General features: G+C 41.2%; 1 protein-coding gene across 1 annotated transcript in view; it reads right to left on the bottom strand.

The window, feature by feature from the left end:
• The window catches only part of OXCT1 (3-oxoacid CoA-transferase 1), an 81309-nt gene that overhangs the window by 49150 nt on the left and 18101 nt on the right, over window positions 1–14058 (bottom strand). The window contains exons 5-7 of the mRNA XM_042028431.1: window positions 10755–10904; window positions 8898–9004; window positions 2293–2353 (exon numbers count right to left, since the gene is read on the bottom strand). Of these exons, the coding sequence (XP_041884365.1) occupies window positions 2293–2353; window positions 8898–9004; window positions 10755–10904 (318 nt within the window). The remainder of the gene's footprint in view (window positions 1–2292; window positions 2354–8897; window positions 9005–10754; window positions 10905–14058) is intronic.

The raw sequence follows: 14058 nt of genomic DNA, 5'->3' as shown, positions 1-14058 counted from the left end.
GCGTCTTAATTGTTACAAATCTCCAGTGTCTGTCTGTACTTCAGATAAAAATGTGTAAAACACCACACCGACTAAAAGTAGAAAACAGCAGCATAAAGTAAAGAAAAAAAAAAGTCTTTCACTGTGTATGCATGTTGGATTTCACAGCTCCTCAGGTTAACTTAGCAGGACAAGTTAACAAATGTCATTGATTTTCAATTAACTTCCTATTTTCCCCAAGTTCACAGATACATTGAGATCAGATTTCCAGTAGTTTATATTTCATTGGTATCTTACTATGCCAAATTCCATATTTTTATCAATGATCAGAAACTAAAGTAAATCTTGGGAAAGTGGGAAACTACAATCCTGAAAACCGACGGTAATCACTTCATCTTTGAAGACAAGCCTGACCTGTAGCTATTTTGATGAAAAGGAGCAGGGTTGGCTTCAAGTCTTTACTCCTAGAGACTAGAACTGTCTGCTTAAATTCAGTTAGATGTTCAGTCAATAAAAAATAGCAACAAAGCTGGGAACAAACACCAGAATTCAGAAATCCCTGCAGCCAAGACAGTATCTGAATTACTACCCTACAAAAACCTTTTTCTTCTCCCTGTAAATGGGACTGAGAATTTCACCCTTCGGCCTTGAACAACATTAACTAAGGAGTCAGGCAAAACTCAAATTTTTAGTTGCCTCTGTTCCCTAGTGATGAGCTAAGACAGCTTATAGTGCTCATTACTGAGGATATACTAGACACCATATTGAGATATTTCCTTCTGATTCCCTGGGTTTGAACTTTAAACCCAAACACAACATCCTGAATTCCACTTTGAAAGAATGACATTTAGAAGTTAAGTCGAGGATGGTTCAAAATATTTGTCCTAAATCTGTGGTTTTGCATCTTCATCTCATTTGTCCATAAAAACCAGAATTGCAAAGTAATATTAATATGCCATCTTGCAAAAAGATTGACAGTTTTATAAATGGTATTGAAAATGCAGTAAGACTCAAAGTGGACACAGTTCACAGCAGATCTACTAACAACTGATAAGTGGAATTACAGCAAGAATGATGTCACATCAGTTGCTCACTGACAAGAAAATTCTACCTTATCATACGTGGATAGAAGAGCAGAAAGAGAGAATAAGATGGAATGTAGGTGGAAGGCTTTGATCTACTTAAATTCTTTAAATGCCAGACTGAACGAGGTATGAAGGACAACTGTCTAGAAGGAAAGATTCTTTATTTAATTTTTAAATAGAAAAATACTTGAAACCTTTCTTGAAAACAAAACATGAAAATGTTTTGCTGCATTGTCACTGTAAGTCATGTGGCAAATACCATGGTATTTTTTGTCATAGTTCTGTAAGGCACAAAGAAATAACTGAAGTTCCCAAATGTATTATTCAGAGATGCTTATATAACAAATATATTTTCCAAATAACATCGTACAAACAAACATACAAAAACCCAAACCAACTCCCAAACAAAATAAACCAAAAATCCTGAAGAAGTAACAGCCTCTTCCATAAACCATTTACTAGAAATAGTCTAGAAGAGTTTGTCTTGATCTTACTGCCAAATCATATTTAGCTTTTATTAGGCATATAAAAAACTTACCAGAGAGTGAAGAAAAAGCTAATAGAGCAGTCTATCTTTTACATATTGCTACGCCTTAGCAACTCTCCAGGCACCAGTATTTTTCCAGTGTAGGCTGCTTCATGTTTTTAAACATGATCATTTCAGACAAAGAAAAAGGGCAAAAAGATTGGAAGAAACTTCTAGATCAGCTAGTCCATCCTCTTTCTCAAGACATAGCCAAATGTCTGTATCTCACTGTGGACTGATATTTATGTAATTTATTAAATCTTAGAGACCACAACTGTGATAGCTCTATGGTTTGCCTAATCTATGTTGTTATGTACCTGATTTTTTTTTCAAGAAGTTTTGCATAAAGTCTTCGAGAATCTTCTCAAGCACAGCCTAAAAGCCTACCCTTTTCCTCTTTCATCCACCTATTACTTTATTTTACAAATTTTAAGGTTCTTGCTTTGTTTCCCTTTCAAAGGCTGGTCACAGTGAACACGAAGTCCTGGTCAGGATCAAAGGTACAGCAACTAAGGAATTAATCACTGAAGCAGAGCATAGTGTCAGCAGCAGGCAATCCAAGGAGAGAGGTTAGACCACTGTCCCTGATTTGAAACCCTGCAATTATCTGAAATCCCTCCACCTGATCTCCAGAATACCACGTAAAATAAAGGGTTATATTGACTATACCAGTATAGGGCTTACTATATTTCAATTCCCTACCTCTACCACAGTTGTCTTTGCAGCTTTGCACATAGGTTGGTTGAAGTTTCTTGCAGTTTTCCTGGGGAAAAAAAAAAAAAGAAAATTAATAAATATTAACGGCTGTAATAGTACAGTGAAAGACTTTTCAGAGATAAGCTACTACAAGTATGTCTGTATTATAAGCATCACAAAGCTTTTTGCCAAATAGCTGGAGAACTAAGGACAGGGAGGAAAAAGTATTATGGAATTGTGTAAGATGCATCTGAGATGAAATCGTATTTTTCTACGTCAGAAAGTATTCATTACAGCTCTTTTGACTTTCAATCAGCACACTGTTTAATTGAAATTGGTTATGTTACTGATATGTTCATTTATTGGATCCAAAAGCAGCAGCAAGCTGGACTTTGTACAATGCCTTTATTTCACTGCACAAAGAATGAAATTAATCTCCACAGGGGACCAGCACCAGGCCTAACAATCTCTCAAGTATGCTTTCATAATTCAGACTAGGACTTAGGACAGCCCTTTACCCAGCAGTAAAGGTAATCCAATTCTCTTAATGAAAAAAACCCAAAACTGTGTCAGTTTTGGCACTCACTGTGCCAATGTGACTCTGGCACTCATTTTAAGTATTCCCATACAGGATCTCTGTACCAAGGAAAAAGAACCTCTGGAGAATAAAAGCAACACATGACATGTAGACCTGTGTTGGGATCTGCACCAAGATCCTAGTAGGCACACAGGAAACAAGTGACCTGTGTCAGCCCCACAAAAACATGTGGCACATTTAATAATCAATAAAAATTACAGAGGTTTTAGTGGTGCTCCACTGCTAGCTTCTCAGCATTTTTCTCTGTTAAAAAGGAGAATTCTTGAAACTTTTTCATCAAAATCCAAGAAACCAGGGTTCAAAACAAGTTAAAACCTCCTTTCCCACACAGTTTTTCCACAGAAGCTTTTTTTTTTCTGCCCTCACCATCCTTATTTCATAGAATCACAGAATCATTTAAGCTGGGAAAAAAGCCCTTGAGACGATCGAGTCCAACAGCTGACCCGCAAGGCGTCCTGCCCTCCCTCGCTCCCCGGGCGCCAGCCCCGTGCGCTGCCGCAGCCGCTCCGAGCCTCGGGGCGCTGCTGCCACCTCGTGCCTCCGGGCAGGGAAGGGACACGGACAAAGCCCGACACCAACAGGCCGCTCTCACAGGCTTCCGGCGCAGGTATCGACACTGTCAAAGCTATACCCGAAGGCACGTATCTTGGGGAAATGCTGTTTTATTGGCAATACACAGCTGCTGCGAAGCCTCTAACAAAAGGCCAAGTGTGTCCTGGGGGGCATCAAGCACAGCATCACCAGCTGGACAAGGGAGAGGATTGTCCCCTCTGCTCTCCACTGGGGTATTCTCACCTTGAGTCCTGGCGGCAGTTTTGGGTGCCACAACATAAAAAGGATATTAAACTATTAGAGAGTGTCCAAAGGAGGGTCACAAGGATGATGAAGGGCCTTAAGAGGAAGCCGAATGAAGAGTGGCTGAGGTCACTTGGTCTGTTCAGCCTGGAGGAGACTGAGGAGAGAGCTCATTGCAGTTACAACTTCTTTGTGAAGGGAAGAGGAGGGGCAGACACTGATCTCTGCTCTGTGGTGACAGTGACAGGACCCGAGGGAATGGCCTGAAGCTGAGTCAGGGGAGGTTTAGGTTGGGTATCAGGAAAAGGTTCTTCACCCAGAGGGTGGCTGGGCACTGGAACAGGGTCCCCAGGGAAGTGGTCACAGTACTAAGCCTGACAGAGTTCATGATGTGAGACAATGCTCTCAGGCACATGGTGTGACTCTTGGGGATGGTGCTGTGCAGGGCCAGGAGTTGGATTTGATGATCCTTGTGGGTCCCTTCCAACTCAGCATATGCTATGATTCTATGATTCTATTAATATCTTCTGCTCATGGGTCTTCTTGGTGGCTCAAAAGAAGGATGTAAGAATAAGAAACAACAGGAAAAAAAACCACATGTATTTATATTCTCCTCTGAGAGATGAATACAATACTAGTTAGCAGTGTTTCAGGAAAAACTACCATAAACTAGGTAAAGGAGCAAATGACAAGAAAAACGGAGTTACAAAAGCTGAATTAAAATAGCTGAGAAATGGGTACAGATGGGGGAACGAAGATGACAAAACTAACAATTCAGTATTTCATCCCATGTGACTACTTTTCTGAGCCAAAGAGTTTCTCAAGATTGTAGTGGCTACTCTGCCAGTAAAAGAAACCGATATAAAATTACTTTTACATAGGGAAAAAACTACAAGAAAACATTTCAATATTAATCTGACATTAAGAAGAGCTAATGGGCTCTAATCTCATATAATTCATAAAAGTTTCCACCATTTAGACTTTTCTTGAGTTAGTAAAGTTGTTTCAGAAGCAGCAGTCTTTTACAGGATCAAAGGCTTTATTTCTAAACAACACACCACCCAGAAGTTTTATGGGATCGAAGGCCTTATTTCTAAAGAGCACATCATCCAGAAGGAGAAAAACCAGAAGCACAACATTTATTTTCCAACACAGAATAATGTTAAAGAGTTAGCAGTAGGAAATTCAAAAACTAGCTAGACAAAGTTGCCTTTTTATTTTAAGATCATTTTCTGGACATCTAGATTCAGCAATGCCTACAAAGTTCCATTGTTCCACCGGATTTCTAAGCTGACCTAAAGGTATGACATCTTTTCTCCCAGAGGCAAAAGACAGCAAACTAGACTAAACCAAAAAACTGCATCCACTACATACCTAATGATATGACAGTGCAGAGACACCTCAGGTATGAGCTGAATTTATGTATTACAGAACCAGTTGAAGCACGAAGAGATGACCAGACATGACTGACAGCAGAGGCTCTGACTCAGGTTATCCCTTCAACATTCCTGCTCCTTTGACAACAGTCTGTTTTCATCACCACCAAGCCACACGTTTGCTTGGAAAGTCAAAGTACTTTGGGCTAGAACAACTCCAAAGCAGAATGGTACCAGATGAAAAAGGAGGGGAACCAAAGGAGGCAGACAAGTCATTCTCCATGATATTTGAAAAGTAATGGCAGTCAGGTGAAGTACCAGGTGACTGGAAACAGGGAAAGATGGTTCCCACCTTTTATAAAAGCATAGAGGAGGACCCCAGGAACTACTGACCTCTGCCTCACCTCTGTGCCTGGGAAGATCATGGCGCATAGTCCTAGAAGGTGTGCTAAGTCACAGGGAGGACAAGGAAGGTGATTCAGGACAGCCAGCACAGCCTCACTGACGGCAAGTCCTGCCTGACCAATATAGTGGCCTTCTGTGATGGAGCAACTACATCAGTGGACAGGAAATGGCTAAAGATGTCATTTTTCTGCACTTCTGTAAAGCCTTTGAAATGGCTTTACAGCCCTACAACATCATTGTCTCTAATTTGGAGAGAGATGGATTTGATTGCATAAGCTGTTTGGTAGATGAGGCATTGGTTCAACAGTCACACCCAGACGTTAATGGTCAATGGCTCAGAGTCCCAGGGGACATCAGTGACAAGTGACATCCCTCAGGGGTCTGTACTGGGACCAGTGTTATTTAGTATCTCCATTAATGACATAGATGAAGGAATCGAGTGCACTCTCAGCAAATTAGCAGATGACACCAAGCTGAGTGGTGCTGATGGCACACCTGAAGGATGGGATGCCATCCAGAGGGACCTGGACAAACTCAAGAAGGGGCCCATGGGGATCTGATGAGGTTTAACAAGACCAAGTGCTGGTGCTGCACCTGGGGAGGGACAACCCCCGGTATCAGCACAGGCTGGGCATGAACAGACCAAGAGCAGCCCTGCCCAGCAGGACTTGGGGAGCCAAACATGTCCTGGGCTGCCTCCAGACCCCCGTGGGCAGCAGGGGAGGGAGAGGATTCTGCCCCTCTGCTTTACTCTGCTGAGACCCACCTGGAGCACTGCATCCAGCTCTGGGGTCCCTGCACAGGAAGGACAGGGACCTGCTGGAGCCAGTCCAGAGACTACCAAGATGATTAGAAGGATAGAGAACCTCTCCTACAAGGAAATGTTGACAGAATTTGAATTGTTAAGCCTGGAAAAGAGAAGGCTTCAGGGTGACCTGAAGGGAGTATTCAAGACCAACGGAAAGAGACTTTTCACAAGAGCATGTGGTGACAAAACAAAGGAGAATGGCTTCAAACTGAGAGGGGAGGTTTAGATTTTATATTGGGGAGAAATTCTTTACTGAAGGTGGTGAGGAACTAAAACAGGTTGCCCAGAGAAGTTGTGGATCCCCCATCCCCAGAAGTGTTCAAGGCCAGGCTCGATCGATCTTTGAGCAACCTAACCCAGTGAAGGGTATTCCTGTCCACAGCCAGGGCTGGAACTGAATGATCTTTAAGGTCCCTTCCAAACCAGGCCATTCTGGGATTCTTTGGTGACTATCAACAGAAGCAGTGGCACTCCCTGATGTTGTCCCTAATGAGCAAAGCTTTAAGGGAGGTTAAGACCTGGAGACACTCTGTTCAGCTAAGTAGAACTAGCACCTGCATCAGACTAACAAAGCAAAATGCCCATGTATCTTTTCAGTTATCATAGGAACAAGGTGAGATTATTTCATAATGTTTGAGGGAGTCTTGGATTATTTGTCTTGCTAGTGGTGTACTGTACCTAAAAGCTATTACCTGCTGAGTCAGACATAGGCCTTTGTTAGACAAAAGATAACCACTGATAAGTGGTGCAGAATAGTCCACTCAGCATGAAGATGCCTGGAATGAAAGAAGCCACAATGTGCTGTATGGAACAAAAGATCCAGGACCCATGAAGTATCACTTCAAAAAAAACCCCAAAACAAACAGTTTTAAAAACAGCTTTCTAAAGAAGTTGGTGCCATTCTAGATTCCAAGAAAACAGTATAGCTTGATGTATGAGAATAGCAAAAAAATTAATGCCAGCCTGCGGTCCAAGTAAGTGTACCTAAAGTCCATCCTTTAAATTTATGAAAGCTCTTAGCTCCAGGGTGATTAACAGTTTGGCAGAGACTTACACGATTGCTACTGGCTCCACAGAGTCACAGGAAACACACAACGAATAGTACCACACTGCTGTGAAAGTGGTAACAGACGGCAAGTTAAAAGACGAGCCTATGTTTCTGCTCTATGTCATCAGATAATCATGTCTCATCCAGAACCAGAATAGGTCACGGCTTATCATAAGCCAATTCCTTTGAGCTAGCAATATTCTATATGGAATAGGACACCTGGTGATGATTTGTTTCCATCTTTGATGAGTTACAGTTGAAGGAAGGAATCAAGATTTTTAGGTCTTCACTCCAGATGGAAGTAGTACCTGGTATCAGTTGTATTGTGTGAATGTGGGAGACATATGAAGACTTCTGGAAGGAACAGGAAGAAGGAAAGGCATAGAGGATAACAGGACATAAAAGCAGAACACAACTAGTCTGTTTCTGTGGAGAATGAAAGAACTTTTCAGAGGTATGTACTATGCATCAGTAGATAGATACAGGATAAAAGCACAGAGAGCAGTGGCTCAGGATCAAAGCCAAGGCCAAGGGGGAACACTGTTTCATGAATTCAATGTACCAGAGCCTAAGGAAAGCAGTTTAGCAGCCATCAAATTCATCTGCACACACACAAAAAAGTTCGGCTTTCAATCAGAAACCATATTGTCTTGCTAGTGGGCAAGTCAGGATGTCAAGAGTTGGGCAAAATAAAAACTTGTTTGTTAATTTTCAAGTATTTTAATTTAGTATTAATTATGAGGAGATATATATATACACACACACATATACACATAAAGAAAAGCATTACTTTATGGGTATTGATTTTTACACATATTTTTCAGTTGCTTTTCCAACTCCTTGTTTGTTCTAATACATACAAAGACTCTCAATCAGCATCTTCTTGTAATAAACTGCAAGGGATAACTACAACACTTACCTTTTCATCTGGTAGCCATAAGACAAACAAATAAAAACCAGGCATTAAACATAAGCAAACCTCTCTTCTGTTTCAGTTCAGGACAAACCAGAACACAAACAGAGTAACTCATATAAAAGATTTTCTCAGTAGTGCAACTTCAAACTTTTCATTGAAAAGATGTTTAAATTCATATGATGCCTTTCCCTACACCACTGAGATCAAATCAACTTTAACACAGTTTTCTTTAGACAGAATCAGTTTTCCCATCACTGGCTGGCAAGAAGACTGACTCAGTTCCCTTCTCTTCTGTCATACATGAACCTGCACTTCTTGGGTCAGCCTTTAATTGCTCAAGAAAAAGAACCCAAACTAACATGAAAATTGAAAGAAGAGAATGTCACTAAATTTCTCAACAGTCATCGTAACAACTTTGGTCTGCTGTGTCCCATTTTTAACTACCAATGTTTTATTGCATAGCTATGTTTGAATTCTCAAAATTCATTAGAAAAAGTAATTAAATTTTGGTGGTTTATAGCAGTGTAATTTGACAGTAGGGAAAGGCAATATGAAAGAATGTGAAATCAGTAGAACATTACTTTGCCATAACACAAGAGGCAGGATTCTCCTTCTCATTATCTAAACTGTAAAACAATATTTTCCCACCAGTAAACAAGTCATACCTGAAAATGATGTTTCCTGCACGATCAGCCTTCCATGCCTTCACAAGAGCAAAATCTCCTGTAATCGATTTCTCCAGAATAAAGTGACGGCCATCAAACTCCCTCACCTACAGAGAAAAGTAAAAAGTTGAGATGTAGGTTTCTTCCAACAGATTTCACATGTAATACTTATTTTAAGGGTCAGTTTTGCAGACTTATATTTTGACTTCTTTTTGTAGTATGTAAAGTTTTAACTGAAAAGTTTTATGTATGTAAAGTTTTAACTGAAAAACTGTATAATAACAGAGAAGCATGGAAAGGCTGTAAACCCCAGTTTTATCATAGTGTCTCCAGTGAAACAGCATGAGAATCCATATTCCTCCTGCTCCATCTACTGGAATTAGACATGCTTTGTCCTGCACATCTACCAGCTAACCAAAAATTGAGGTGCTAAAGTAGAACTATTGAAAAAGTTCATAAACACTGCCCACCATCAGAAACCCCAAATCCAAAATTAAGTCAGCTTGAGACAGACTACTCGAATCATGTCATCTGACAGGCTGAATTTAATTTGGTTTTCCCTGCATTTATGATCAATATTTGCAATGAATGATACTGTGCCTGAAGCCAAAATATGGAACAGGGACACAGCTAGTCTTTTGATCCTACAGAGAGAGATGAATCCACCACTCTTAACAATGTAGAAGGTGAGAGTATACACAAATATTACTTGAGAGCTTTTTAAAATTGCTGAAAGGGGGAGGAAGTATGAGAAAAGTGTACATAAGTCAGTTTTCCAGTACCATAAAAGGAGATCTGAGCTATTATAAAATGACACTTCTGTGCAAAACGGATATGGAGAATGGAATTGAACTAATCATGCTAGTCATGTTATTAGCACCCCTCAGTTATTAGATTGAGGAGAGTAAGGGAGATTTTCCCACAAATGTCAAAAGAAAAACAAAGGAAGAAAAAATTTATTAAAATTATAAGCTATTTAATGAACAAAATATTCCTCCAAATGGTAAAACAGTATAAAAATTAAGGGAATAAAAAAGACTATATCAATGTCTAGATGCTGCAAATAGTCATGTATAACATACATGAAAATCATGGGTTACGGCGTAATTATCTTTACCGCAGAGATTTCTTGAGGTGAAATTTAATGTTCTATGCAGCCTAATTGGAACACACAATATTAGTCCCACCAATTTCTTCAAGAAAAATTACGGCAGATCTCTCTTCCCTTCTCCAAATTCTACATACAATTTCAAAATGAAACCCTTGTTTCTCCCTTGAAAGCCACATACAGTCTTTTTATTTCTTTGCAGTTTTAAATACTGAGAATAAATTGCATTTCAAAGATTGGGAAATGCATTTCCTGAAATTTGTGTCAACTGAGCTCTTCCCAGTTTAGCAGGAAAATGTCCCATTTCTTCTAAGGCTGAAGCTCCATGTACAGCTGCAAGGCACAGTATCTGCAAGGCACAGTATCTGAAGAGCACCTGCCCCCTAACAGGAGATTGTTCTCAAATACCTCTATGCACTGCAGTGGCCTGGTACAAAATTTGTTTGAATACACAGCGAACCTGGTCAGGGAACAGTCAAGTGAAGAGTAACTCAGGAAGGCAGGCTTTCACTTGGACCAGTTCTTGATGCTAAATCACTCTAACGCTTCAAAAACTTTTCGAACACATCACAGAGGACAGCAGTAAGCAATGGGAGCAAAACTAATGTGTCTGGTACCACAGACATCCAGTTAATTGAATACAGTAAGGTTAAACTTAATACCTTCTTAAACTCCTGTTTATCTTGTAAATATGTTAGAAACTCATTTTTCAAAGCTGCAGGCTTCCTAATGGCAATCAGACCTCTTACCTCTCTTGGCTGGCTGGCAATGGCAATGGTGCCATCTGTGTTGTACTTGATGGGTGCACCCCCTTCCTGCACCAGAGTCCCATAGCCAGTACTGGTGTAAAATGCTGGGATACCTGCTCCTCCTGCTCTAATACGTTCAGCAAGTGTACCCTACAGAAAAACATATTTAAAAAATCATCATTTGGGAACAAGAGATAAAACTTCAATGAATGGCTTGAATTAACTTTATTTTATATCCCGTCATTTGGAGCTTTTCCTTCTGTACTAAGTAGACAGATGGGATCATCTATTTCTTCCTCACATTTTAGCTTCCCTTTGTGGGACAGGTACTGGATATGGCAAGAAATGCTTGTCACACAGTCATAAATTGCTTGAGATGACACTGTCATACAACTACCTGCCAAATCCCAGGCCCCAGCACTTGGCTGAGTCTCCTCTCCTTCAGTTTGTTTCCCAACCCATTATTCTTGAGCATAGTACAGAGCTCTTTTTCCCACCTGGCTACATATCCTAGAAGGTTTTTCTTCTCTAACAGTTGATGTTCATTCTACAACATCCTGAGAAAAACTACAGAATCCACTCCAAGTTGAAGCAGCCAAACATGACAGACTGAGAAAGGAAGAGGGAGTCCAGTGATCTGGGTTGCCCGTGCCAAGAATACCAAAAAGCTAACAGAGCAGTTTTTATGCTGTTTGACCACCCTGTCTGCACTCTTCTCTATGTCCAGCTGTAGCACAGATACTAACAGCAGAAAGTCCTCATTTGCCTTAATTTTGGACTTAGAGCCACAAATGTGTGTTTGCTTTTCATTAGTGTAATTTCCTGGATTTTTTTTTTAAATATATTTTCCTGTATTCAAAGCAAGACAAGACCATCATGGTCAATTATCCAGCTTAACAGCCTCTATAACATCATTTGCATTTTCCCCAGTTATCCTGCAAGAAGAACGATGACTTCTGGTTGGTTTTCAAAATGATGGGAAGACGCAGATGCAAACCATGCAATGATACAGGGTCCTGTGCTTTAAGAAGCCTTAGCATTTCAAGATCTCACCATGACATCTCCCTTATGGTGCAACAATAATACAAAAGTCTCCAATTTTGCCTAAGGTTACACCAAACTTTTTTACAAAAGACTATTTTTTCTGACACAAATATTTCAAATCCCCACATCTCCTAGTAAGCAATTACATTTACCATTACACAGTGTAAACCCATTATTTCAATGCTGGATCTACATAGATTATCTGTAGTCCACAAAGCCAACTACACGTCTAAGGAGTTCACAGTCTTCTAGGTGAAAGTACTGAACATTAAATAGGAAGGAAAAAATGCATTGTGAGATTTGTGACATTTGAAACATAGACATGACAAGTGTCTGGCTATTTTCAGGTCTGCTGACTGGGTATAAAAGAAACTTTTCCATTCAGGTGTGGAATTCTAACAAACATTCTCTCACAGCATCCTCATAGGTAAGCTCAGGAAGTCTGGAATCGATGAGAGGACAGTGAGGTGGATTGAGAACTGGCTGAACAGCTGATCCCAGAGCATCATAATCAGCGGCACAGAGTGTAGTTGGAGGCCTTTTTTGTTTAACTCATTCACCAACGGTTTGGAGGAAGGCACAGATGCCTCCCCAACGAGTTTGCTGATGACACAAAGCTGGGAGGAGCAGCCAATACCACATAGTGCTGTGCAGCCCTTCAGAAGGACCTTGACAGGTCAGAGAGATGGGCAGAGAAGAACAATCTGAAATTCAGCAAGGGAAAATGCAGGGTCCTGCACCTGAGGAGGAAAGATCCCATGCACCAGTACAGGCTGGGGGCTGACCTGCTGGTCAGCAGGTTGGTGAAGAACGACCTAGGGCTCCTGGTGGGCAACAAGCTGACCATGAGCCAGCAGCGTGTCCTTGTGGTCAAGCCCAGTGGTATCCCGGGGTGCATCAGGAAGAGCATTTGCAACAGGTCGTGGGAGCTGACCCTGCCCCTCTACTGAGCCCTGGTGAGACTGTGTCTGGGCTGCTATGCCCAGTTCTGGGCTCCTCACGACAAGAGAGACATGGAGCTCCTGGAGTGGGTCCAGTGAAGGGTAACAAAGATGATCAAGGGACTGGAGCATCCCTCTTACAAGGAAAGGCTGAGGGAGCTGGGCCTGTTCAGCCTCAAGAAGAGGCGACTGAGAGGGAACCTCACCAATGCCTGTAAGTATCTGAACAAGGGGTGCCAAGAGGATGCAGCCAGGTCCTGTCCATTGGTGCCAAGCAATGGGACAAGAGGCAATGGGCAAAACCAGACGCATTAGGAAGATCCACCTGAACATGAGGAAGAACTTCTTTACTGTGACACTGACCACACACTGGAACAGGTTGCCCAGGGAGGTCACGGAGCCTCCCTCACTGGAGATATCCAAGCACCACCTGGACACAATCCTGTGCCGTGTGCTCTGGGATGAGCAGGGAGGTTGGACCAGATGCTTGAGCAGGGAGGATGGACTAGATGACCCACTGTAGGCCCTTTCCAACCTGACCCATTCTGTGATTCTGTGATTCACAAAAGAGGGAGCTCAAGAGACCATTCTCAATACAAACTTACCACAGTTGTTTTTCCCAGAAACTTGAATAGCTGTTTAAAGCCCAAAGGTTGTGTGTCACCTCTGAAAGTGCTACACACTACCATGCTGTAGGCTTCAAAGTTAGAGCACCAACTTCACAAAAGTTGATCTCTATAGAACATAACTGATACTGATGATTTTAAGATCTCATTGCATTCATGCTATTTGAGTAGCTGAGCAGAGCTAAAATAATTAAAAATATGGTGCTAAAAAGTAAAGTTGTAAATTGGCTCATAACAGTATGCAAATATTAATTTCGTTAAGAGTTAATGAACAAGCCAAAAAGGGTTTTGTCTCACAAGGAACGGTATCTCCTAATTTGATTCCAGCCCACTAGATGGCAGGCATTGCACACCCAACATACCCAAAACCTGCCACCAGGATGGGAACAGAGCAGCTCCTTGACTTCCTTCCCTTTATATGCGGCCACAGTGCTGAGTATACTTTATGCCTTCTTCTACAATCTTCAATAAAATATACATAAGTGTGTATATATATATATAAACTTCAAATGAATATAATTTATTATTAATTAATTAATTCCATTAAAGGAATTTACACAGACAGCCAGTTCTTAACAGATGCTGGACCCTAAGATGGTGTATTGGGTTTGCAAGGTTTTGGTAGTTAGAGGGATGGCTTCTGTGAAAAGATTCCAGAAGCTTCCCCCAATGTCCACAGAGCCAGTGCCAGCT

The sequence above is a fragment of the Corvus kubaryi genome, unplaced genomic scaffold (assembly GCF_017639235.1).
Source record: "Corvus kubaryi isolate FWS band 111438036 unplaced genomic scaffold, C.kubaryi_AGA036_p1.0 37308, whole genome shotgun sequence".
In the NCBI taxonomy this organism is placed as follows: Eukaryota; Metazoa; Chordata; class Aves; order Passeriformes; family Corvidae; genus Corvus; species Corvus kubaryi.
The sequence above is the reverse complement of the archived record's forward strand: the minus strand, read 5'-3'. Positions and strand labels throughout refer to the sequence as shown.